At 44.5% G+C, this 26,197-nt stretch overlaps 1 protein-coding gene across 1 annotated transcript; it reads right to left on the bottom strand.

The window, feature by feature from the left end:
- Nucleotides 1–581: 581 nt before the first annotated feature.
- Nucleotides 582–25,959, bottom strand: LOC123345259 (butyrophilin subfamily 1 member A1-like). Its single transcript, XM_044982009.1, has 9 exons — nucleotides 25,860–25,959; nucleotides 24,025–24,372; nucleotides 20,663–20,944; nucleotides 19,403–19,507; nucleotides 18,656–18,676; nucleotides 16,989–17,009; nucleotides 12,353–12,382; nucleotides 3,051–3,083; nucleotides 582–1,096 (listed from the first exon to the last, which is right to left on the bottom strand). Exons 1-9 carry the CDS (start codon nucleotides 25,957–25,959, stop codon nucleotides 582–584), a joined length of 1,455 nt encoding a protein of 484 aa, XP_044837944.1.
- Nucleotides 25,960–26,197: the final 238 nt, after the last annotated feature.

The following is a 26,197-nucleotide window of genomic DNA, read 5'->3' on the forward strand; positions in this document are numbered from 1 at the left end:
AAAAACCATGAGTCAGAACCAAAAATCATGAACTTCACCCCCCAAAACATGAGGGCTCAAAACAATATATAACGTATCCTGCTTTATCTTCTGATTTTTTGAACTCTCTCTGCCCATTCCCTGTGAGTGTGACAATTAGTGTTACCAGCTCTCCCGTAGTTACAGGGGAAGGTGACTAGGGCCCCTGCGGCAGGAGCTCTGGCTGGGAGACCCCAATGAGATCTAATGACACCGATCTGCACAAACCGCTCCCTGCTGCTGCAGAGCTTCCAGCTTCTCCCCAACCCGCAAACCTTGATTGATACATTCTGTGTCCCTGCCACCCCCACATCTGCCTGTGCCCTGCCCGGCTGTTAGTTCTGCCCCTTGCCCAGCCCCCACCTCTGCCCCTCAGAGCCCATCACCCCCTCCTGCAGCCCCAGGGGTTCTTCCCCCTCCTATCCCTGGGGCTGCAGGGAGGGGGAGGAGCTTATAGGGGCCATAGCGATGAAACGCCAGGGGCTGGGTAGATGGGAGTCCTCCAGAGTCATAAGAGACTGGGGTGTGAGAGGCTAGAGAGGCTGATTTCAGGGTCCCCAGTCTCAGGGACACAGTCTGAGCTGGGCTCCCCACCCCACCCCGAGCCAGGGTCGGATTCTCTCCCCAGGGATGGAGCCCGGCGGGAAAGTGAAGATCGGGGCCTCGTCACCAGCATCGATAAATGTCACCTGCCCCTGGTCACAGTCCAGACAAACCCGGATCCTGCTGGGGGCCCGGCTCAGAGGCAGGGGGGTCACAGGGGAGGTGAGAGCCCGGAACTGACCCCACCACCGCCGCACAGCCCAGATCCCCCCCTCTGGGCTGAGGCTGATCTCCCCCTTCCTCCTCACAGACTCTCTGGCCACCCCCACAGCCCAGAGTCCTCCATCCCCCACCTCCACCTCCCAGCAATGTCTCCCCGAGGTGAATCCCTCACAGCCCAGCACACAAAGCTCAGGGTCAAATCTCTCAGGGTTCTTGGGTAGTCGCTGCCGTGTGTCTCCCCGTCTCACACGTTTCCGATCCTCAGACAGGAAGAGGTTGGGATGAGCCGTGTCTGAATCCAGAGTCACATTCGCTGGGGAGAGAGAATCAGAGCGTTAGGGGCAGAGCTCAGCCCTGGGGGAGGGTTTGATGGTGTTAGTGACAGAATCTGCCCCAGCTGGAGAGTGAATCAGGGAATCTCCTTCCTCCAGGATTTACCCCTCAGTGCTGAGATCTCAGCAGAGTGCTGGGGACAGTCACTCCCCTGGCAGAGACGGGTCAGTGACAGGTGAAAGTATCAGCTGGGCCAGGCCTGAGACACAGAATCTTTCCTCTCCTGCCCCCACCTTTCCCCAGGGAGGGGACTAGAGACTCTGGTAGCCCCAGCAGATGGTCAAACTCAGTGAATATTGAGAGAGCTCCCCTCCCCCTCCACACCTTAAATCTCACTGTGTCCCAGATGCCCCATACTGGACTTTGCTATGGGGCCTCCTCACTGCACCCAGCCTGCACTGAAATGTCACAGCTCAGACAGGAACAGGCTACATGGTACCAGGATTGAACATGCCCAGAATTTCACTGCTCAGCAGGAGTCACAGCACAAAAGCACATTAGCATGGGGCAGGGAGTGAGGGGTCAACAGAAGGGGAGGGGGTTAATGATGGGATAAGGCAGAAGCTACAAGTGTGTGGGGGGTCCAGAGGCAAATTAGGGTTTGTGGGACCCTGGCCAAGAGCAAGTGGGGACCCCTCCCCACCCTTTCTCCCTGAATTCCCCCCACCCCCATGCACTTCTGCTGGGAAAATGGGTCAGGGCACATGGGCTAGCCCTGCTCCTCCCACCTGATGCTCCAGCTGGAAAGTGAGGCAAGCCCCTGCACCCTGACCCAGTTCCCCAACTGGTGTGTGAATGGGTGGAGTGGGCAGGGCTAGCTCTAGGCACCAGCACTTAAAGCATGTGCTTGGTGCAGCACTTTTCAAGGGGCAGCATTCCAGCCCCCTCCTGCTTTTATTTTGCTTGGGGCACAAAAAGCCGGGAGCCGGCCCTGAACCAAGATGTTCCCTATCAGCTGAGGTTTTCAGGCTGAGCTGGAACTGACACTGCAGTTCTGGCTTCAGTGGCTAGATGGTGCCCATGGCAGCCTGAGTTGCCCAGGCTGGACTGCAGTTCAGGCTGCCCTGAGCATCATCCCTGGAGCTGCGCCCGGGCTGCGGCAGCGGGAGCCAAATTTTTTTTCCTTGGGGCAGCAAAAAACCTAGAGCTGTCCCTGGGAGTGGGGCAAGCCTGGCAAGCCCCCAAACACTGACCCCACTCTCTGGAGGAGCGCTGGGCAGGCAGAGCAGGTCGGGGCACAGAGACACCCATTTTTCATGGGCCCCCCATGGGTAATCCACCACTGCGGGGAGGAGGTGGCTGGTGGAAAGAGGGAGAGGGTCATGCTAGTGATGGGAGGCTAAAGTGACATCTTGTTTACCAGTGACAGGAGAATGTTGGGATCATGGTGGATGGAGACAGGAGAAAAGAGACAAGCTCACAGCTCTGATCACAGGAGCTCCCCAGATGTGCATAATGGAGCCAGAAGAGCCCCTGTCTCTGATCAAGGCTCTGTTCCCCTGCTGGAGACTGGAGCAAGGGTCGCACACAGACACAGTCCCTGCTCACCCCTGCAGAGCTCCTGGCCTTCTTCAGAGGGGAAAAGATGAAGAAAGAAACAGAGAGAAATTGGAGGCTGGCTATCAGCGCAGGGAGATAAAACAAACTCCCTTGGAGGTGCATGTCCCACTGGATCTGTACAATGAGTGGCAGCCGCTATCAGTTATCTATACAGGGCGCAGTGCACATGCGGGCAGTGGAGGGGCAGGAAGAGTGAAGATTGCAAGAAAATACAATATGATGTAGATTCATTATTGTGTGGTAGGACATAGGCACAGGGTGCTGGGGATGTCAACCTTGAACTATCACATCCATTCCCACATTCCAGGAAAAAGAGGCACATTGCCTCATAGGAACTGATATTTGGACATTAATAAAATATGATCTTTAATTACCTTCTTCTATAGGTGCCACAGATCTTCTCCATCCTAAAAACAACCACATGATTAGAGATGAGAGCGGATCTGAACAAGTATTGCATGATTAAATATTGTACAAGCTAATACACTGAGGGAAAAAGGAAGTTATAAGTTCATCAGAACCTCCACTGGATTGCAAGTGTCTCTCTCTCCCAGGGTGGATCTTCACTGCAGAGTTAGCCCGGATCTTATCTGGCTGTTGCCCCAATCTGTTTATTGTGAAAGCACAAATACTCTCACTCAGGTTTGGTGGTGCTTTATACTCAGGCTGGCTGGCAAGACTTTGAGTATAGGCTGTAGCCCAGGTACCACTTTCATTCAGGTTGGTTACCTGCCCACTTTGCAATGTGGAAGGAGGTTAATCATTTCAGGGGCTGATAGTCCTCCAGTGCCTTCCCACAATTCCTCCTGGGCCATATTTTCTTGGCCACGATCCTACTTTACTCCTATATTGCTTATCAATTTTTCAAATTACTCTTTGTGTGAAATTCATCCAGTTTAGCCTTTCCCCACATTTTATAAAGTTACATTAAAAAACAAACCCCACACCCCACAAAAGAATTATAATAATAAAAGGCAAACAAACAAACAAAAAGTTCCTATTGCGACAATTTTAAAAATTAAATTTAAAAGCAAACAACTCCACCACAATTAAACAAACTCCCACATGAGATTCCAAAATGGTATAAAAAGTTTTTCTGACGAAGGATAATAACACTTACTTATTTCGTTATCTCGTTTGTCTAAAAATTAAAGAGAAACAAATATACATTTTGTTAGGCATCTCCCTTTTCTTATGTTTTATATCTCTTTATCGTCTATACAACAGTGAAAGCTGAGAGAAATCAACCTCCTCTTCAGGACATCAGACGAGAGGATCCAGTGGTACCTTCTGATCTTAAACTCTGTGACTCCATGACTCTATTGCTTATCAGTTTTTCAAACTAGCTTTTGATGTGAAATCTATTCAGTTTAGCACTTCCCCACATTTTACAGAATTACACTAACCCCTTCCAAAAAATAATAGTAATAAAAAAAGCAAGAAAACAAACAAAAAGAGGTTTCATATTGCAACAAAATTGTAAAAGTCAAATTTAAAAGCAAACAGCTCCACAACAATTAAACCAGCTCCCACATGAGGATCCCATTAGGTACAAAATATTTCCTGTCAGAGGAAGGATAATGACACTTACCAATTTCTGTGTGTAGTTTACCTAAAAATTAAACAGAAATACACATATTGTTTGGTAGGAGTTTCCCTTTTCTTATGTTTTATTTCTGTTTATCATCACTACAACAGTGAAGACAGAGATTATTTTTATTCAATTGCCTATTAAGGAGGTCAGACTAGACCAGTGGTGCCAAAACTTTTCCTGTTGCCCCCTCCCGCCCTTCACCAGTTATGGAATCAGTGTGCGACCGCCTCCCACCCCTGCCATTACTGCACAGTTGGCTCAGCAGAAAAGCTTGGGCTGAAAGTGGAGCTGGGCAAAGAACTGGGGATAAGAGAAGAGCTGGGAATAGAGGTGGAGCTGGCCTGGGGGCAGGGGGGGAATGAGGGCAGAGCTGGGATGGGGGTGGAACAGAGGATGGAGTGGAGCTGCTGTGGGGCCGGAGCTGGGGTGGGAACAGAGCGTGGCTGGGTGGCGCTCCCTCCCTTCTCCCCTCCCTCTCCCCCCCATAGGGGCTGGCCAGGGCCCTACTGCACACACACCCCTGAACATTTCTCCACATACCCCTAGGGGACCCTCCCCACTGTTCGGGGACCACTGGACTAGAGGATCCGGTCATCCCTTCTGGTCGTAAAGTCTGTAACTATGATTCAAATTAGCTTTTGGTGGGAAATTTATCCAGTTTAGTCTTTCCCCACATTTTATAAAGTTACATTACAAAACAAACCCCTATACACCCTCCCAAAAGATAAGAATAAAAATAAGCAAAAAATATGCTAACAAAAAAAATGAAAAAAGTTTTCCTATTGCAACAGTTTTAAAAGTTAAATAAAAAAGAAAACAACTACAGCACAATTAAACAAACCTCTACATGAGGATCCAAATTGCTACTAAATGTTTCTTGAGAGAGGAAGGATAATGACACTTACTTATTTCTTTATCTCGTTTTTCTAAAATGAAAGAGAAATTAAGATATATTTTTGTAAGGGCTTTCCATTTTCTTACCTTTTATTTCTATTTTTCATGCATACGATAGCAAAGGCTGAGAGAAATCAACTTCCTCTTCACAACATAAGAGAAGAGGATCTAAGGGTCCCTTCTGGTCTTTAAGTCTGTAATTCTATTGCTTATCAGTTTTTCAAATTAAATGTTGGTGTGAAATCGATCCAATTAAGTGTTTCTTCACATTTGATGAAGCTATACTAAACCCCCAACCAAAAAAAATAATAACAAAAAGCAAGCACACAAACAAACAAAAACAGGTTAAATATTGCCAAAGAATTCTAAAAATTAAATTTAAAAGCAAACAACTCAACAAGAATTAAACAATTTGATTCACAAAAAATTGTCAGAAGAAGGATAATGACACTTACCAATTTCTATATTTTGTTTGTCTAAAAATTAAACCAAATACACGTTTGTTAGGATTTTCCCTTTTCTTATATTTTATTCCTCTATCATCAATACTAATTTTAAGGCTGAGAGATTATTTCTATTTAACCTCCCATTCAGGACAGTCAGGTGAGAGGAGCCCGTGGTTCTTTCTGGTCTTAAACTCTCTGACTCAGTTGCATCTCAGTTTTTCAAATTAGTTTTTGGTGTGAAATGTATCCACTTTGGTCTTTCACCACATATTGTAAAGTTACGTTAAAAAAAAAACACCCTCCCAAAAGAGAATGATGATAATAATAAAAAAGCAACAAGCAAACAAACAAAGGTTTCCTATTTCAACAACTTTAAAAGTTACATTTGAAAACAAACAACTCCACCAGGATTAAAAAAACTGCCCCAAGAGGATTCAATTTTGTAACAAAAAATTTCTTGTCATAGGAAGGATAATGACACTTACCAATTTCTGTATCTCTGTTGCCTGAAAATTAAACAGAAATACACATATTGTTTGTTAGGAGTTTCTCTTTTCTTACGTTTTATTTCTTTATCTTCCATATGACAGTGAAGGCTGAGAGACATTAAGCTCGTCATCAGAATGTCAGACTAGAGGACCCTGTGGCCCCTTCTGGTCCTAAACTTTGTGACTTTATGACTATATTGATCATTAATTTCTCAGATTAGCTTTTCATGGGAAATGTATTCAGTTTTCCATTTCCCTACATTTTATTAAGTTACAATACTCCCCACAACAGAATAATAATTAAAAGCAAGTATCAGAGGGGTAGCCGTGTTAGTCTGGTTCTGTAGAAGCAGCAAAGAATCCTGTGGCACCTTATAGACTAACAGACGTTTTGCAGCATGAGCTTTCGTGGGTGAATACCCACTTCTTCAGATGCAAGAGAAGAAGTGGGTATTCACCCACGAAAGCTCATGCTGCAAAACGTCTGTTAGTCTATAAGGTGCCACAGGATTCTTTGCTGCTTCAATTAAAAGCAAGTAAACAAACAAAAACATTGTAAAAGTTAAATTTAAAAGCACACAACTCCACACCAATCAAACAAGCTCTCACATGAGGATCCAATTTGGTATAAAATTTTTCTTGTCGGAGGAAGGATAATGACACTTACCAATTTCTGTATCTCTGTTGCCTGAAAATTAAACAGAAATACACATATTGTTTGTTAGGAGTTTCTCTTTTTTTATGTTTTATTTCTCTCTATAATGATAGTTGGGACCCTCCTTCCAGATGATGATGTGGTATCATCTTGCACTGAGGATACCTCTCCAGGGGATGGAATTCCAGTTCTTAGGAAGAGACAGGCATTAGGAATGGGTGATTCGATCATTAGAGACACAGATAGCTGGGTTTGTGATGACCAGGAAAACCACATGGTGAGTTGCCTGCCTGATGCGAAGGTTGCGGATCTCTCGAGACATCTAGGTAGATGTATGTGTAGTTCTAGGGAGGAGCAGGTGATTGTGGTAGATGTGGGTAATAAATGACATAGGGAAGGATAGGAGAGATGTCCTGGAGGCCAAATTTAGGCTGCTAGGTAAAAGATTGAAGTTCAGAACCTTCATGGCAGCATTCTCTGAAATGCTCCCAGTTCCATGCACAGGGCCAGTTAGACAGGCAGAACTGCAGGGTCTCAGTGCATGGATGAGATGATGGTGTTGGGAGGAGGCATTTAGATTTTTTAGGAACTGGGGAAACTTTGGGAAAGGGGGAGCCTATACAGGAACGATGGGCTCCACCTAAAGCAAAATGGAACCAGACTGCTGGCACTTAAAAAGGTCATAGAGTAGTTTTTAAACAAAGGGCTGGGGAAAGCCGACAGGTGCGGTGGAGCATATGGTTCGGACAGAGACATCTCTTAGGGGAGGATCTATTAATGGAGATTCTCTATGTCCTAGGAAGGAGGAGAGTACGAAAGATGATAAAATACAGGTAGGATCTGATGAGAAACAGTCAAAAGAAAAAACAGTCTCATTCAATCACATTATGTAATGGGAGACAGCTAAAAAGTGACAAGTTTTTAAAGTCCTTGCTAGAAGTCTAAATAATAAGATGGGTGAACTAGAGTATCTCATATTAAATGAGGATATTGATATAATAGGCATCACAGAAACTTGGTGGAATGAGAATAATCAATGGGACACAGTATTATCAGGGTACAAAATATATCGGAAGGACAGAACAGGTCTTGCTGGTGGGGGAATGGCACTGTATGTGAAAGAAAGCATAGAATCAAATGAAGTAAAAATCTTAAATGAACCAAACTGAACCACAGCATTTCTATGGATAGTAATTCCATGCTCTAATAATAAGAATATAACAGTAGGGATATATTACCGACCACCTGACAAGGATGGTGATAGTGACTGTGAAATGCTCAGGGAGATTAGAGAGGATATTAAAATAAAAAACTCAATAATAATGGGGGATTTCAACTATCTCCAAATTGACTGGGTACATGTCACCTCAGGACAGGATGCCGAGATAAAGTTTCTTGACACCTTAAATGACTGCTTCTTGGAGCAGCTAGTCCTGGAGGAACCTACCAGAGGACAGGCAATTCTTGATTTAGTCCTAAGTGGAGCACAGAATCAGCTCCAAGAGGTGAATATAGCTGGACCGCTCGATAATAGTGACCATAATATAATTAAATTTAAAATCCCTGTGGCAGGGAAAACACCACAGCAGCCCAGCACTGTGGCATTTAATTTCAGAAAGGGGAACTGCACAATAATGAGGAGGTTAGTTAAACAGAAATTAAAAGCTACAGCACCAAAAGTAAAATCCCTACAAGCTGCATGGAAACTTTTTAAAGACACCATATTAGAGTGTCAATTTAAATATATACCCCAAATTAAAAAACATAGTAAGAGAAGCAAAAAAGAGCCGCTCTGGCTAATTAACAAAGAGAAGCAGTGAGAGGCAAAAAGGCATCCTTTAAAAAATGGAAGTTAAATCTTAGTGAGGAAAATAGAAAGGAGCAAAAACTCAGGCAAGTGAAGTGTAAAAATATAATTAGGAAGGCCAAAAAAGAATTTGAAGAACAGCTAGACAAAACCTCAAAAAGTAATAGTAAATTTTGTATTAAGTACCACAGAAGCAGGAAGCCTCCTAAATGTAAGGGGACTGTTGCCCTCTTACTAACATTCAGTGGGGGTGTTTTGGTTGCTAGCTCCCAGCACTAAAAGGGGAGAGGTCGATGGGAAATCAGGACCCTGAGACTGACAGTCTGGAGGAACAATGGGGAGAGGCCAACGCTCCAGATCATCCTGATTGACAAGGCAGGCAAGCTAATCAGGGAGACAGAAGGCCAGGGTGGGTCCCATCCTCCGTGTGAGCTGGAATTCCCTGGGTCAGACAGAGTGGGGCCGAGCTAAGGAGAAAGCAGAGGCCCAAGCTGAACTGGAGAGCAGAGCCGGGCCAGAGTCAGAGCGCCAGAGCTGCAGCCACAGAGCCAGAGACGCAGCCCAGGGAGAGCAGATCCTGTGCTGGGAACAGAGCTGCAGCCAGAGAGCCAGATGTGGTGAGCAACTGGGGCCAGCCACCGGGGGGACCTTGGGCAAAGGGCCCAGCACAGAAAGACACCCCCAGCCAAGGGTCCTTGCAGGCCAGGCTGGGAGGGGGATCTTAACCTGACGGGGGGCTGACACTGGGAAGAAGGGTCCCACCACCCAAAGCCCAGAGGTGTGTGGCCACCACCATTGCAAGTGTCCAACCCGCAGCATCCCTGCAGCACAGCCAGGGCCTGAGACAGAGGCCTGGGACTTACAAGGAACAGACTGTGAACTGCCTTGATGTCCAGAGACACTGTTTGTAATGTTCCCTACCACGGAACAGGGTGATGTGTTTTCCTGTAACCTTTCCCATTTTTCCTTATTCTTTTTTAAAATTAACTGTTAATTAAATAACTTGTATTTGCTTTAAATTGTATGGAATAATCAGTGGGTCAGGGAGGTGCCCAGTGCAGAGAGGGTACCCTGGAGTGGGGACACCCTAGCCCCTGTCCTAAGTGACCACAGCAGGGTTGGGGGTTAAGCCCCCCAGGAATCCTGGGCCCAGCCTTGTTGGGGTTACGAGAACTCTGCCAGACCAGAAAGTGGAAGGGGAGTCCTCAAGGGCAGGGAGGCGGGTGGGTAAAGGAAGTGGGAGTGAGGACTCAGATCCTTTCGCTAGCCCACTTCACCAGGGTAGCGCAGAAGCCAGGAAAGTTCCCCACAATAGCGGGACCATTCCCCCGCTTACATAAACAACCAGTGGGGCTACTGGACCATTGAGATGCTAAAGAAGCAGTCAAGGACGATAAGGCCATTGCAGAGAAACTAAATGATTTCTTTCCATCGGTCTTCATGGCTGAGGATGTGAGGCAGATTCCCAAACTTGAGCCATTCTTTTTAGGTGACAAATCTGAGGAACTGTCCCAGATTGAGGTGTCATTACAGAAGGTTTTGGAACAAATTGATAAACTAAAAACAGTAATAAATCACCAGGACCAGATGGTATTCACCCAAGAGTTCTGAAGGAACTCAAATGTCTAATCAGACAACTACCATTTAAATCAGCATCTGTACCAAATGACTGGAGGATAGTTAATGTGACACCACTTTTTAAAAAGGCCTCCAGCAGTGACTATGGCAATTACATACAGCCAGACTTCAGCACCGGGCAAACTGGTTGAAACTATAGTAAAGAACAAAATTGTCAGACACACAGATTAACATAATTTGTTTGGGAAGAATCAACATGTTGTTTTTTTGTAAAGGGAAATCATGCCTCACCAATCTACTAGAATTCTTTGAGGGGGTCAACAAGCATGTGGAAGAGGGGGATCCAGTGGATATAGTGTATTTAGATTTTCAGAAAGCCTTTGACAAGGTCCCTCACCAAAGGCTCTTAAGCAAAGTAAGCAGTCATGGAATACGAGGGAAGGTCCTCTCATCAATTGGTAACTAGTTAAAAAATAGGAAACACAAGATCAATTTTAAGAATGCAGAGAGGTAAATAGTGGTGTCACCCCACGGGTCTGGACTGGGACTAGTTCTATTCAACATCTTCATAAATGATCTGGAAAAAGGAGTAAACAGTGTGGCGGCAAAATTTGAAGATGATACAAAACTACTCAAGATAATTAACTCCCAGGCAGACTGCAAAGAGCTACAAAAGGATCTCTCAAAATTGGGTGACTGGGCAACAAAATGGCAGATGAAATTCACTGTTGATAAATGCAAAGTAATGCACTTTGGAAAACATAATCCCAACTATACATATAGAATGATGGGTTCTAAATAAGTTGTTACCACTCAAGAAAGAGATCTTCAAGTCATAGTGGATAGTTCTCTGCGAACATCCAATCAGTGTGCAGCAGCAGTCAAAAAAGAAAAGAGAATGTTGGGAATCATTTGGAAAGGGATAGATAATAAGACAGAAAATATCATATTGCCTGTATATAAATCCATGGTATGCCCACATCTTGCATATTGTGTGTTGATATGGTTGCCACATGTCAAAAAAAGATATGTTGGAATTGGAAAAGGTTCAGAAAAGGACTACAAAAATGATTGGGGGTATGGAACAGCTGCCATATGAGGAGAGATTAATAAGACTGAGACTTTTCAGCATGGAAAAGAGACAACTAAGAGGGGACATGACAAAGGTCTATAGAATCATGACTGGTGTGGAAAAAGTAAATAAGGAAGTGTTATTTACTCCTTCTCATAACACAAGAACTAGGGGTTGCCAAATGAAATTAATAAACAGCTGGTTTAAAACAAAGAAAAGGAAGTATTTTTCACACAACACACAGTCAACCTGTGGAACTCCTTGCCAGAGGATATTGTGAAGGCCAAGACTATAGCAGGGTTCAAAAAAGAACTAGATAAATTCATTGAGGATAGGTCCACTTAAGGCTATAAGCCAGGATGGGCAGGGATGGTGTCTCTATCCTCTGTTTGCCAGAAGCTGGGAATGGGTGACAGGGGATGGATCACTTGATGATCATCTGTTTTATTCATTCCATCAGGGGCACTTGGCACTGGCCACTGTCAGAAGACAGGATACTGGGCTAGATGGACCTTTGGTCTCATGTTATGATGTTCTTTTCTAATACAAAAATTAAAGCGGAGAAATTATTATTTCTAATCAATCTCCTTTAAGGTAGGTCACACTAGAGGATCCAGTCATCCCGCCTAATCTTAAACTCAATGACTATTGTTTATCTATTTTTCACATTAGCTTCTGCTGTGAAATTCATCCAGTTTAGTCTTTCCCCACATTTATTTAAGTTACATTACAAAACGAACACCTATACACACCAAAAAGAATGATAGCAATAATTAAAAAGCAAGCAAACAAAAGATTTCATATTGCAACAATTTAAAGAGTTACATTTGAAAACAAACACCTCCACCACATTTAAACAAACTCCCACATGAGGATCCAAACTGATACAAAAAGTCTCTTATCAGAGGAAGGTAATGACACTTACTTATTTCTTTGTCTCGTTTGTCTAAAAAATAAAAGAGAAATAAATATATGTTTTTTTAGGCATTTCCATTTTCTTATGTTTTATTTCTATTTTTCATCAGTACGACAGTGCAGGCTGAGAGAAATCAACCTCATCCGACGAGAGGGACCAGTGGTGGTCATGTCTGGAAGATAGCTAGGAGTGCTCATAGCGTAGGGTCTGAGAGAGTCCAAAAAGCCAGATAATCCTGCTGTAAGAGTGCCAATGCCTGAGATGATGGGGGGGGGGGGGTCCAGAGATTCCAGGTTTATGGATCTTTGGTAGCAGATAGAATACCCCTGGTTGAGGCTCTGGGGGTGGGGGTGTCCATTTAGATTTGATTAGATTAGACTCCACCAACTTCCTGAGGAAACTACAATGCATTGGTGATCTTCCTGAAAATACCATCCTGGCCACCATGGATGTAGAATCTCTTTACACCATATGGACCCACGGGAAGGAGGCCCTTAAAGAATTCCACCTGGATTTCAAAAATTTCCACCCCACCATCAACCTCAGCCTGGACCAGTCCACACAAGAGATCCACTTCCTGGACACTACAGTGCAAATAAATGATGGTCACATAAACACCACCCTATACCGGAAACCTACTGACTGCTATACTTACCTACATGCCTCCAGTTTCCATCCAGGACACATCACACAATCCATTGTTTACTGCCAAGCCCTAATATACAACCAGATTTGCTCCAATCCCTCAGACAGAGACACACACCTACAAGATCTTTATCAAGCATTCTTAAAACTACAAAACCCACCTGGGAAAGGGAGGAAATAGATTGACGAAGCAAGACGGGTACCCAGAAGTTACCTACTACAAGACAGGCACAACAAGGAAAGCAACAGAACACCACTGGCCATCACATACAGCCCCCAGCTAAAACCTCTCCAGCACATCATCAGTGATCTACAACCTATCCTGGAAAACAATCCCTCACTCTCACAGACCTTGGGAGACAGGCCAGTCCTCGCTTACAGACAGCCCCGCAACCTGAAGCAAATACTCACCAGCAACTACACACCACACCACATAAACGCTAACCCAGGAACAAATCCCTATAACAAACCTGGTTGTCTACTCTGTTACCATATCTACTCTAGCGACACCATCAGCCACACCATCAGGGACTCATTCACTTGCACATCTACTAATGTTTTATATGCCATGTGCCAACAATGCCCCTCTGCCATGTACATTGGACAAACAAGACAGTCTCTATGTAAAAGAATAAATGGACACAAATCAGACATCAGGAATGGTAACATACAAAAGCCAGTAGGAGAATATTTCAATCTTCCTGGACATTCTATAACAGATTTAAAAGTAGCCATACTTGAACAAAAAATCTTCAGAAAAAGACTTCAAAGAGAAACTGCAGAACTAAAATTCATTTGCAAATTTAACACCATTAATTTGGGCTTGAATAGGCAGTGGGAGTGGCTGGCTCACTACAAAAGCAACTTTCCCTCTCCTGGAATTGACACCTCCTCCTCAATTATTGGGAGTGGACCACATCCACCCTGCTTGAATTGGCCCTCTCAACACTGGTTCTCCACTTGTAAGGTTAACTCCCTTCTCTTCATGTGTCAGTATAATAATGCCTGCATCTGTAATTTCCACTCCATGTATCTGAAAAAGTGGGTTTTTAACCCTCGAAAGCTAATGTCCAAATAAATCTGTTAGTATTTAAGGTGCCACCAGACTCCTTGTTGTTTTTGTGGATACGGACTAACACAAGTACCCCCTGCTATTAGAATCCATAGGACTGACAGTCTAATTCCCTGCACTCATGGCAGGACTAAGTATTATCTAGACAACGCCAGTTGGTCTAACCTGCTCTTAAAAAGCTCCAGTGATGGAGATTCTATATCCTCCCTAGGCAATGTGTTCCATTGCTTAACTACCCTGCCTGTTAGGAAGTTTTTCTTAATGGGCAAATTAAACCACGCTTGCTGCAATTTAAGCCCATTGCTTCTTGTCCTACCCTCAGAGGTTAATGAGAACAATTTTTCTCCTCCTCCTTGTAGCAACCTTTCATATACTTGAAAACTGTTATCCTGTCCCCCCTCAGCCTTCTCTTCTCCAGACTAAACAAACCCAATTACTGTATTTCTTACCAATTAATCAAATTAGCTTTTTGTGTGAAATTTATCCAGGTTAGTTTCCCCGCCATGTGACAAGATGGCTGATGTAGTATGGTGGGTCCTGTGCTTTTCTTGGCGGGGTGGGGGGGTACACTAAGATGCCACCCCTTGCCCCTGTTCTTGGGGCACCAATGGCCCCACTAGTGGCCCGGAAAGGTGGTAAAGGAGGGAAGTGGGGGAGGGGTCTGTGTTTGCTTCTTACTCTGAGTCCCAGCCCCTCTCAACCCCTGCAGGTTCTTATCCTCTTCCCCCTTGGGTGGGGTACCTTCAGTCCTTAAACGCTGGGGGAGGGAGTCTCCTTCCCCTGCTGGGTCAGGGTCTCCCTTACTGCAGTTTTCTGATCTTCCAAGTCTCACAGCACACCTCCAAACTCCAGTCCTCTCTCCTTCCTCCTTCTCCCCTGACTGCCTGACTCAGGGGTTTTTATTAGGTTGCTAACAGGGCCTTAATTGACTACAGGTGCTCCAATTAACCTGTAGCAGCCCTCCCTAGTCTACAGGGAACCACACCTTAATTAGCGTAGGGTTTATGTATTTCCCCTCGACCACTCTCCCACTGCTCCCTGGCCCTCCCATATCACACCACATTTTATAAAGTTATATCCCCCACCCATGAGAATAATCATAAAAAACAAGAAAGTGAGGAAACAAATACAGATTTAATAATGCAAAAATAAATAAATAAAAATGGTAAATTAAAAAGGAAATAACTCCACAAGAATTAAACAATCTGCCTGTGATGCAATACGTCACTTTAAAACCATGCCCTTTAGACTTCATGGGGACACTGCCACTTTCCAGTGGCTGATGGACAGAGTGCTGTGTCTGCATGGGTCCTACCTGCATTGACAATATCATCATCTACAGAGAGATCCGGGCAGAATATATGAAGCACGTTACTGTGGTATTTTGGGCTCTGAAAGAGGCAGGTTTGACGGCCAACCCAACCAAGTGTCAGCTGGCCACCCAAGAAGACAGTTACCTAGTGTATGCTGTGGCAGGAGGTGTGGAGAGGGGTGGTGCGGAGAGCTATGACCTTTGGTGGAAAAGTCCAAGCCCTAGTGGCCTGCAGGATACAACTGACAATTCATCCCAAACTCCGTTACCATGGGTGCCCCTTTGACAGACCTGATTAAGGGCACTGCACTGCACCCAAAAGGATCCACTGAACCAAAAGCTGTGACAAGGCATTTAGGGCACTACAAGATCTGTTGACCCAGGAGCCAGTAATATTCCACTCAGCCTTCTCAGAGCCCTTTATTCTCCCAACAGATGTGTTCAGTGTCAGATGCAGAGCAGTGTTATCTGAGAAAGTCAGAGTAGAAGAACACCCTGTTCTCTATCTCAGCAGGAAGTTATTCCCACATGAGGTAGCCTAATAGGTCATTGAAAGGAGGTCCTGGAGGTGAAACAAGCCATCGATGCCCTATGCTATTACTGTGGGGGCAGCCCTCCTGCCTAGTGACTGACCATGCACCACTCCACTGGCTGAAGTCAATGACAGGCCATAACCCAGGCATTATGCAGTGGTATCTCTCAATGTAGCCATAGAGCTTTCAACTGGTACGTCATTCCGGCATGGAAACTATATATATGGAGTTATCACAGGATGGTGGGTCACAAACCAGCCCCAGGACACCACAGCCCACGATCTGAGGGGGAGGGTGTGAGAGGGGGCACACAAACACCACACTGGGCGTGACAGGGTGAAAGAACAGTACTGGGCCAGATAACCCCACCCCTCCAGCCCTGCAGATCATGCTCCAACTGGAGAAAGGGCTGAAGAGGGAGCAACGAAGCTCAGAAGGGGGAGGCACGGGAGGGGGACAGACCTACTCAGAAGGTTACTGACAAGGCACCGGAGCAGCGTCCCTGAGGGACTGACTGCTCGCTTAGGCCCAGTTGGCGCTGATGGTTTGATTTCTTTTCTTTTTCTTTTCACCTTATCTTGGACTTGAAGCTGGGGAAGCCCAGCAGCTGGTAGGAAGTGACCCAAGGAGGGTTATTTGGAGGATACCTTTGGGGGGGCCAGACATTGTTGACCCTCCTAGGGTGCTGGATCAGAGCCCCGTGTAGTGGGTGGGCCTGGGCTCCCCAATCACTGCCTACCTAACTGCACCTCTGATTAAAAGAGGGCCAGACTGCAACACGTGCCCACTGAGAGGTGGCACTAAGTGCACGAACCACTAGGCCACCTAACCCACCGATGCATAGACACCGACTCTGCAGGGGCTCCAGGGCTCAAACACCCACTGGAAAACAATTGGGAGTGTTCAGCACCCAGCAGCAGGCCACTGATCAGCTGTTTGGGGGTGGGCCCCGGGGCTGGCTCAGTACCCAGGGACTGTGGCACCAACTGTACTTCACCCCTTCCTTCCCCCTTTCGCCTCTTCCCCCGAGTTCTCCTCTCTGCCCCCTGGACCGAGCAGCAGGTGAGAGGCACTTGGGGGAGGGGGTGGAGAGGCGTGTACAGGAGGCGCTCAAGGGAGGGAACCTTGGGGGAGGGGCAGAGTGGGGGTAGGGCCTCATGGGAGAGGGCAGTGTGGGGATGGAGCACCCACCGGCAAAAAGAAAAGTCAGAGCCTGTGATCGATAACTCGATTACACTCCCACATGAGGATCCAATTTGTACAAAAAGTTTCTTCTCAGAGGAAAAAAAATGACACTTACCGATTTCTAGATTTTGTTTGCCTAAAAAATAAAGGGAAATACATGTAAATGTTTATTATGAGCTTTCCTTCCCTTATGTGTTGTTTCTCTTTATCATCAAAGTTAAAGCCGGGTGATTATTTCTATTCAATTTCCTCTTTTCTATTGCTTCCCCACCACCCCAAATAACATTTTAGTGCGAAGTTTATCTAATTTAGACTTACCCCAAATTTTATGAAACTAGATCATCACACCCTGTCCTGGGACACATCCCCATCCCAGTCAGGAAAAGATGAAAACTCCTCTGGGATCAACTAGCATTAAACAGGCATCCTGCAGGGTCTACTCCCCTTGGAGGAAATGATCTTGAAAGGGAGAGTTTGTCACAGGAAGGGGGAGGCTACTGGAACTCAGAGGTAGCTGATTCTTGCAACAGAGCCACTGTAAGACAACTTGTGAACCTCTGCCACTCACAAGGGTCCTTCAGACAAGGTACAAGCTGACTGCAGCAGGGAGCAGTTGAAGATCAACCTTATTCTGGGATCTAGCTGTACTGAAACTTCTGTCACAAATTCACTTGATCACTGCTACACCCCCAGCTTTGCAACAATTTCTAGACTCTTCAATCTGCCAGACTCCCTGGGCATCTCTCTCCTCCTCCTGGGTAAGCCACACGGCTTCACCACCTCCTTAGACTGGATCTCTCGGCCTTTAGCACTTCTGCTTTGCACTCTGACCTCTGTTCAGTGAGTCCAACTGAGATACTCCTGGTAGAGACTCTCACACTCTTCAGGGATAAACACACCTCACCAAGCGTTTGCAGTGGCACTCAAAGAGCGTTGTCAAAACAGTCAGGTGTATTAGTCAACTGGGCACAGCATAGGAAGGCCGTAGGTTATCATAGAGAATTGAAGGTTAAAGCATAGACCATTCTGGTCAGCCCAATGCCCAGATTCTGTACTGAACCCCAGTGTTCAAGCTCTGTCTGTATCTCCATCCGACCTCCTTGTTCAGAGTACAGGTCAGAGCCCCGACTCCTTCCAGCAGCCAGCTCTTATCCCCCGCCTCACACCTCTCCAGTCTTTGGTTCTTGAGCTGGGGAATGTTGCTAAGCTTGTGGGGAAATCCATCTTCCTCTGGGTTGTTGGTTGCTAGGAGTCAATATCCGGTGACTGGATTTGCCACTGTCTTCTCAGATGCTCCATCGATATGGGGACTAAGGCCCATAACACCAATACTGATGTCTCTTAGCCTGAGAGAAAACAGTCCTTTTCTATCTACCGGGTAACAATGTCACATATAGAGGAAACTGAGGCATACATAGAATTCATAAAAATATTGAAGAACATTCCCACTTCATCACATCTTCATTGACAAGCCAGACATCTATAGATTCTTCTGAAAGACTCTGAGACTGAGGGCTGGTCTGCACTGAAAACTTACACCCCTCAGACATGTAGCTATGCCAACCTCACCCCCTAATTGGAAGGACTTTTAAAGAGAGAGGGTTCTCTGGAAACATTCAATCAGGCCCTAAAATGGTCCCGCCTATTACACACAAACCAACCCTCCCCAGCCCAACAAACACAGAGAAATAAAAATAAATCAAAGAAACCAACAAGTCTATATACAATTCTGAGACTGTGGTCAAAATTTGTATTTGTGGAAAAAGGGAAATTGAAACTTACCAACTTCTTCAGTAAGTTTCCCTTAAAAATACAGAAATAAATATAAATTATTTTCTTCTCCCTGCTTCATGAAACAGAGTTAAAAGACAACATCCTATAGGTACAAAATTCATTAGGAGCATGGAGGGACAAGTCCAATTTATTTGGAAATTGGGCAGACATTCTTTATGGACAAAGTAAACGCAGAGCATGGACAGCTGTGTCTGAGTTATGTGACAGTTGATACGATTTTTTTCCTAACTGAAGAAGAAATTCCTTACTGATTTACCAGAGGGGCATTTCTGTTGGGCCTATCACTGTAATATCAAGATGCAGAACACTTTGTTAGCAGAAAAGATCTTTGAAGTACAAATATGACAGGCTAGGCTCTGCAAAACCTTCTCTCAAGCAGGACAGAGACAGACAGTGATAACCCCCTGAGAACTGGGAAAGATGGAGGAGTGAGCAGAACACAGATGTATCTGCTATGATCTGATTCTTTGGTTTCAGTTCTATAGCCTAAGACTCTCCTCCCTCCTATTTTCCCACCCCAACTCTGCCACCACCCTCTATCAATATCCCCACCCCCTGCCACATACACACCTCTGCCCCCACCCTCTATTAATAAATTCACATGAATTCTTCTTCTTTATTTAGGACAAGATCAGCAGGTCCCAAGTTCTTTTAATATTAAATTCCGATATTCCTCTTATTTATTGATAAGAATAAAACCTTTATATACAGTATATTTCTCCCTCTGATATTTACCTTTCATTTTAAAGAGATAAACAGTGAGGCCAATGAAACCAAACAAAACCACCAGGATCACACTCAGAGCCACCATCCAGGAATTCACCCTCGGGAAAAATGGATCTGAAAGAAAACCACACCCAGAAACTGCCATTGTTTGGAAGCAATGACGAAAATCAGATGTTTTTATGCCAAACAAATACATAAATAGCACCCAGCAGCATTTCTGTGAGATAAGAGTTAAAGAATGGCCATGTCTGCACTACACAAAATACCAGAGACTGATTTTAAATATGGCTCCAATCAACACAGATTTAACACTGATTTATCCTGGGAAAAAACAGACCTGATTTGATCCATTGCTATTCAGATAGCCATAGAATTCAGGGGCAAATTCTCTGCTCATAAAACCTCACTGACTTCAATAGAGTTACACCAGCAAAGAATTAAATCCTTAGTGTTCAGCAACATTCAGAGATTGTCAGATTAATTAAAATATTTTTGAAAAATCCACAACTACTCCCCAAATATTTGAAGGAATCATAATCACAATTTCTCCAAACAATTCTGTAGCAAACTAATTAATCTTCATTTACTGTTCTTGTGTTCACAGTGATTCAGACATTCAGAAACTTATATGAGTGTTCACCCAAGCAAGTGTCATCGATTAACTAAATATTAAGTGCACCTTTTGTGTTTGGACAAGGGTAAAATGAGTCCCTCTGTGGATCCGGACCAAAGTGACTTAAGGAGCACAAGTCCCATGGAATGTCATTAGAAAGAACATCATATGACTTAGGTGACATTTCACAAAATTAACAAGTTGGTGCAGCAACAAGATCACAAAGAAGCCACAGTACATAATTTACCACATTGAAAAACATCATTAAGGTAAAGTGAAGGTTGCAGGAAAATACAGTGTCATTGGATTGAGTGAAAGTTTCTTCTAAAAAATGTTGGAAGTTTGTGTGTGTGTGTGTGTGTGTGTGTGTGTGTGCATGCACGCGCGCGTTCCTGCGTGCATGCTAGAATATCAGAAAAGTAAGAGTTAACATTACATTTACATTAAATCAAAAAGGTTGGTTGTCTGAATATTCACAATTAAGGGAATCAAGTTGCCTAAACAGTGACCCTTTAGAGATACCAACTTCCCATCTTCTGTGTTTGTATGTGGATTATGAAATATCCACCACAGATGTTTCAATTCTTTTCTTCCTATGTTTTTTGTTTTGTTTCTGGTGGTGGTGAGTTCAGTGTGGGATTTGGATGGTAACTGACCTGCTATATACACTGCTGATTCCTTTTCTTGATTGAGAACAGTGTTCCTGATGCAACAGGACAAGTTTTGGTTTGAATGTTCTGTTACAATGAGAGCAGTTTCTGTTTTAAACAGGTTGTTATCCCCTGGGGATTTTGTTTCAGAGAGTGATGGTAAATGTCGTCCATTGAGATCTTTCCACAGCACCTCAGGCTTTGGGTACCAACCAGCTGATCGACAAACCACCCGGATCCCTCCATCCTGGTGACCCTCAACAGAGATGAGAGGAGCAGACCCCAGACCTAAGGGGAAAAGACATAAAGTTGTTAATTCCATAAGTTAATTTATAAAGCAAAAGGGATGAGGGACAGTTTGTGGATCCCTTACTCACATGAGAAAGCACTAATTCAAGCAGGTAGTCAGTAGAATAGATAAATTAATACTGGAATGTCTGAAATCCCAATATACAAGGACACATAAAGGGATGAACAAATATTTAAAATAATTTCACTGAGTCAGTTGGAGACACTGTATTGTTGTCTCAAAAGTGGAGCAACTGAGTGCTGAGCACCTTTGGCAACATGAGCACTTAGACACCGGAATAGAATGTGAACTTTTAAAAATCTGGTCATTAGTGCATTGGATAGATATATTTATTTAAAAAAATATATAATTAGCTTCATGGTTACTGTCATAAAAATAAAGGGAAGAGTAACAACCTTTATATATGCAGTAACATCAAATCCCTCCTGGCCAAAGATACAGAATCACTTACCTGTAAGGGATTAATCAGTTCCATTAACCTAGTGGGCACCTGACCAGAAGGACCAATGGGGAAAGAAGATACTTTCAGATCTGAGGGGGTGGGGAAGGTTTTGTTTTGTGCTCTTTGTTTTTCTTTCCGAGACGAAGAGAGAGAGACCAAGCAAGTAATCCAGCTCCTACTAAATCATATATCTAAAATTACAGAAATAATAAGTAATAGCAAGGAAATACATTAGATTATCTTTTGTTTTAGCTAGTGAATTTTCCCTATTCTAAGTGGGAGGTTTAGTCCTGGTTTTTGTAATTTTGAAGTTTTGTCTAGAGGGGAATCCTCTGTGTTTTAAATCTTATTACCCACCTTCCATCCTGATTTTACAGAGGTGCTTCTTTTACTTTTCTTTTTTATAATAAAGTTCTGTTTTTAAGAATCTGATTGGGTTTTTAGTGTCCTAAAACACAAGGGTCTGGTCTGTGCTCACCTTGCTTACCTATTTAGTTGGAATATTATTCTCAAGGCTCTCCAGGAAAGGGGGTGAAGGGGCTTGGGGGGATATTTTGGGGAAACAGGAACTCCAAGTGGTCCTTTTCTTGAATCTTTGACTAATTCACTTGGTGGTGGCAGCGATACCATCCAAGGGCAAGGAATAATTTCTGCCTTGGGGCAGTTTTTAACCTAAGATGGTAGAATTAAGCTTAGGGAGTCTTTCATGCAGGTCCCCACATCTGTACCCCAGAGTTCAGAGTGGGGAGGGAACCCTGACAGTTAGTGTCAAAGCAGCAGGGGAGAAATGCTCAGTCTCATCTAAGAGTGGTAAATAAATAACTTCCCCTCCTCACTGTGACCCTCTGCACTCCATATTCACCATGGTAATATGATTGTGGTATGATTATGATATAATTATGTTGCATCTTGTACAAGATGTTTCATGTAAAGTGTCAATGGAAAAGTTATGATTTGCTGAATATGATTATCCTATTTGTAAGCATGTATTATTTTTGTATCTGGAGTTACGAATATTGACTATGCATCTGTATTTCAAATGTGCTTGTCCTGGGTAACACACACAACTACCCTTTCTGGTACAACAGTTAAGAAGCTAGAAAGTGCTAATGGTCTATCAGCGAAAACAATGGGCCATGTAAAAGGCTTGTCCTCACCTCACAGACTAAGGATAATGGCTGCCATGACTCATCAAGCATGCAGGGGAATGTGACTAGACCCATGATACTGAACTCCATTTTGGTAACTGTATTTTCCATAAACTGGGCTGGAAACCTGGCTTGGAACAAAAGGGTTCCCACCATATGGAAGAAACTATAAAGGAGGAAGTGACATCACCAACTGGCTTCACTTTCCCACGACTCAACACCTGGATATAGCTCTGGAAGAACAAAGACATTGAACTGGGGAACTGCTGGTCCCAGGTGGGAAAGAAGGAAACCCTGCCTGTGTATGAAACATCTACAAATGGTGTGTACTGTCTAACAGGGTGAGACACTGCTTGATTCAAATCCTGTGTAGTATATTAGGCTTAGGTTGTGTTTTTGTTTATTTGGTAATTAATCTACTTTGATCTGTTTGCTATCACTTATAATCGCTTTAAATCTATCTTTCTGTCATTAATAAATCTATTTTTTTTTTTATCAAAATAGTGTGGTTTGAGTGAAGAGTTTAGGAAAAATCTCAGCTCATTTAACAAACATTTTGTGCATATTCCTCTCCACATCGAGGGAGGGGTGATCTGGGTAATTGTAATAATCTTTACTGGTCAGGCTTTTGACCAGGGCAGGACGGTACAGCTCCAGTGTCCTAGGTTGGGAAGCTGGGGGTGTTTTGGCTGAAGCCTAGCTATGTTGGTTCATGAGTGCCTGGACAGATGCATTCATGCACACAGTTGGGTGTGGCCCCTGCCTGTGGATGTAGGTGTGAGTGCAAGTGTGGAGGGCTTTGCAGCTTGTCACAATGTCATAGTGCAAGAGGGAACCCAGATTGGTGTGACAGAGGGCTCAGCTGTACCCCAGTTCCAGGTGGCACCCCAGGGGGAACCTGTCACACCCACCACCACCATTTTACAGTCTCAGCAAACAAAAAACACTGTATTTGATTTTAACTACACCCCAAATAAACAACCAACAGTGAATCAATGAGAAGGCCATAAACGTCCGGCATGCCCACCGTAGACACACAGCCTAGAAATGACTGCAGAGCAACTGGAAGGCCATATGTGTCCAGAAGTCCTTTCCCTCTTAACCAAAGACTGCTTTGGAGTCAATTAGGATTAGGCAAGAAAATGCCTTGGCCATCCTGAAAATGTTTTTAATCACATGTTGGGAAATTTTCCAGCATATTTCCCCTAGTATGAAAGTGGCTGTTTGCTGAAAGTTATGTATATTGTGTTTAGGGTGACCAGAAAATCGGGACAGGGAGTGGGGAGTAATACGAGTCTATATAAGAAAAAGATCCCAAAATCGGGACTGTCCCTATAAAATCGAGACATCTGGTCACCCTAACTGTGTTGTTGTAAAACATTTCACAAGCAGGGAATCACAGCTGTTGTAATAGGAAAGAACAAAGTCTGCAAACAGCACAAAGCTAAAACTGTCACAAGTTACTGACCTGCTACCCGCAGTTCCAATACTGTTTGTTCATAAAAAGTATCATCTTGAATAAAACAGAGGTATAGTCCTTCATCAGAGAGTGTGACATTGAGAATCCTCAAGGGAACATTTCCATCTGTGAGTCCGGCTTTCAAAAGCTCTGTCCTTCTCCAATACTCTGGCAACTGCCCATCATACTGATCCTTCCCATCACGATACAGGTGCACAAAGGATACAAACTGAGATCGGAACCATCTCACCTCCATGTTTGCAGCGCTCATGCTGGGGGACAGGTGACAGGGTAACACAGCTTCCTGACCCAGAACGGCAGTGACAGGGTCACGGGGTCCAATCACTGTGAACTTTCCTGGAAAATGCACCAGGACAACAACAATAAAAAGCAGCTGAGAGGAGAGTGGGAATTTGATAAGAAGGACACATCCAACAGCTTCCATTTGACACAAACTTTCCAAAAAGTTCAGCCAGAGGCAGACACTCGACATGGAACATTTCAGCCTGAATGTTTAAGAGAGAGCAGTGCTCATGGGCCGCAGGACTGGGGCTCTGTGATAAGAACACTCAGCCTCAGTGTATGGCACAGGCACACAGCACTGAGATGGGGTGTGGAGCTGTGTGACGAAGTGGGACTGGTCTTACTGGGGGCTGGGTACAGATCCCAAGTATCTAGCAGCAAAAGTCCATGCAGCCAAATGCCTGACGTTCTGTCTCCTAGCAACGGATGGCCCGGCCCCTCCCTGCAAAGGTGCTGGCTAAAGGTGTTGGAGACAAAGGGGTCAGGTGACCTCCTAGCCCGGGAAAGAAGCGGAGCAGAGAGGAGGGGCCGGGGGGGGGGGTTGGGCAGACTGGAGTTGGCTGGAGAAAAGAGGGGAAGCAGGGAGAGAGGGCTCTGATCCCCGAGGGGGGCTGTGGGGCCCCAAGATGGACCTAACAGGGGGGATCCAGTTATCTGTGCCTGCAAGAGCTGTGGTGGACTGTGTTCCTGTCGTCTAAATAAACCTTCTGCTTTACTGGCTGGCTGAGAGTCCTGGTGAATCGGCAGGGAGCCCAGGGGTGCAGGGCCTGACTCCCCCACACTCCGTGACAAGCTGATAACAGGTAAGTTTGGCAGATGGCCCAGGCACAGAGCATGAGACAGAATGGGGAGCTGAGAATTGGTAGGTTCAGTGCATGACAGAGGCACACAGTGCTGACATGGGTTGGGAAGCTGAAGAGGGATGTGTTCAGTCCATGTCACCATCACACATCAGAAAAATTGAGGCAGAGAGCTGGGAATGGACGTGCTCAGTGTATAGTTGAGACAAACTTACTATTCAACAGCCCGTTTTTCTAAGTGCTCTCAAATTGACACGCTTGCTGACATTGCCATGAAATTTGCTGGGCCTCACCAAGAATAAGGGTAGGGTTGGTGAGCCATATTTGGTGTTCTTTCACCAAAGTGTTCCTGAGACATAGCCACATTGCTAGAGCCAATTTGTAGACTATTATAGTTCAATACTTTACATGCTCAAGAGACCAAATAACCAAACATTATTATTGTTATGATTAAACTCTTCAATAAGTGTCCACCCAATGATTTGGGCATCTTTGACAATCTTTTAAAAATACTTGTGTGAAGAAACAGACCTGGGCACTATCCCAGAAGCAAATAAAATAACCCAGCAGCAGCAACACAATCAGAGCAAAAAATGAATAATGAAGGTGCTGATCTTGCTGTGTGGTTAAGTTTACACACTGTGAGTAGTTACATTGACTTTGAGTGGAGCATGTTGTTAAGACACTTCAGGGGCCTAGATAAATCCTCTAAGAAACAGCAGACACAGTGCGGATTCCTACCTGATTCCATCTTGTGAACGTAACAAATAAGGAAGAAAACAATAAAACCGGGGAGAGGGGAGCTGGCTCTGGAGTTGTGGCAGAATGAGAGAATCTTCATCTTCACTGTAACTTGATCTAGACAACAGGGAGGAGGAGGAAAAAACTTCATCATAGTGAGCATAACACTGACTAACATTAAATCATTAAAATCAAAATTAAAAAGGACACATAAAATAAAAAAGGAACAAATGCATTATTAAGTGAACTCTTTCATATTATGGAGTTAGAACAGCCATTCAATTACAGTTGAAAATGTGTTTCCTTTACGACTCTGATTTTGTCCCATCCCTACAAAA

The sequence above is a fragment of the Mauremys mutica genome, chromosome 12 (genome assembly GCF_020497125.1).
Source record: "Mauremys mutica isolate MM-2020 ecotype Southern chromosome 12, ASM2049712v1, whole genome shotgun sequence".
Taxonomy (NCBI): Eukaryota; Metazoa; Chordata; order Testudines; family Geoemydidae; genus Mauremys; species Mauremys mutica.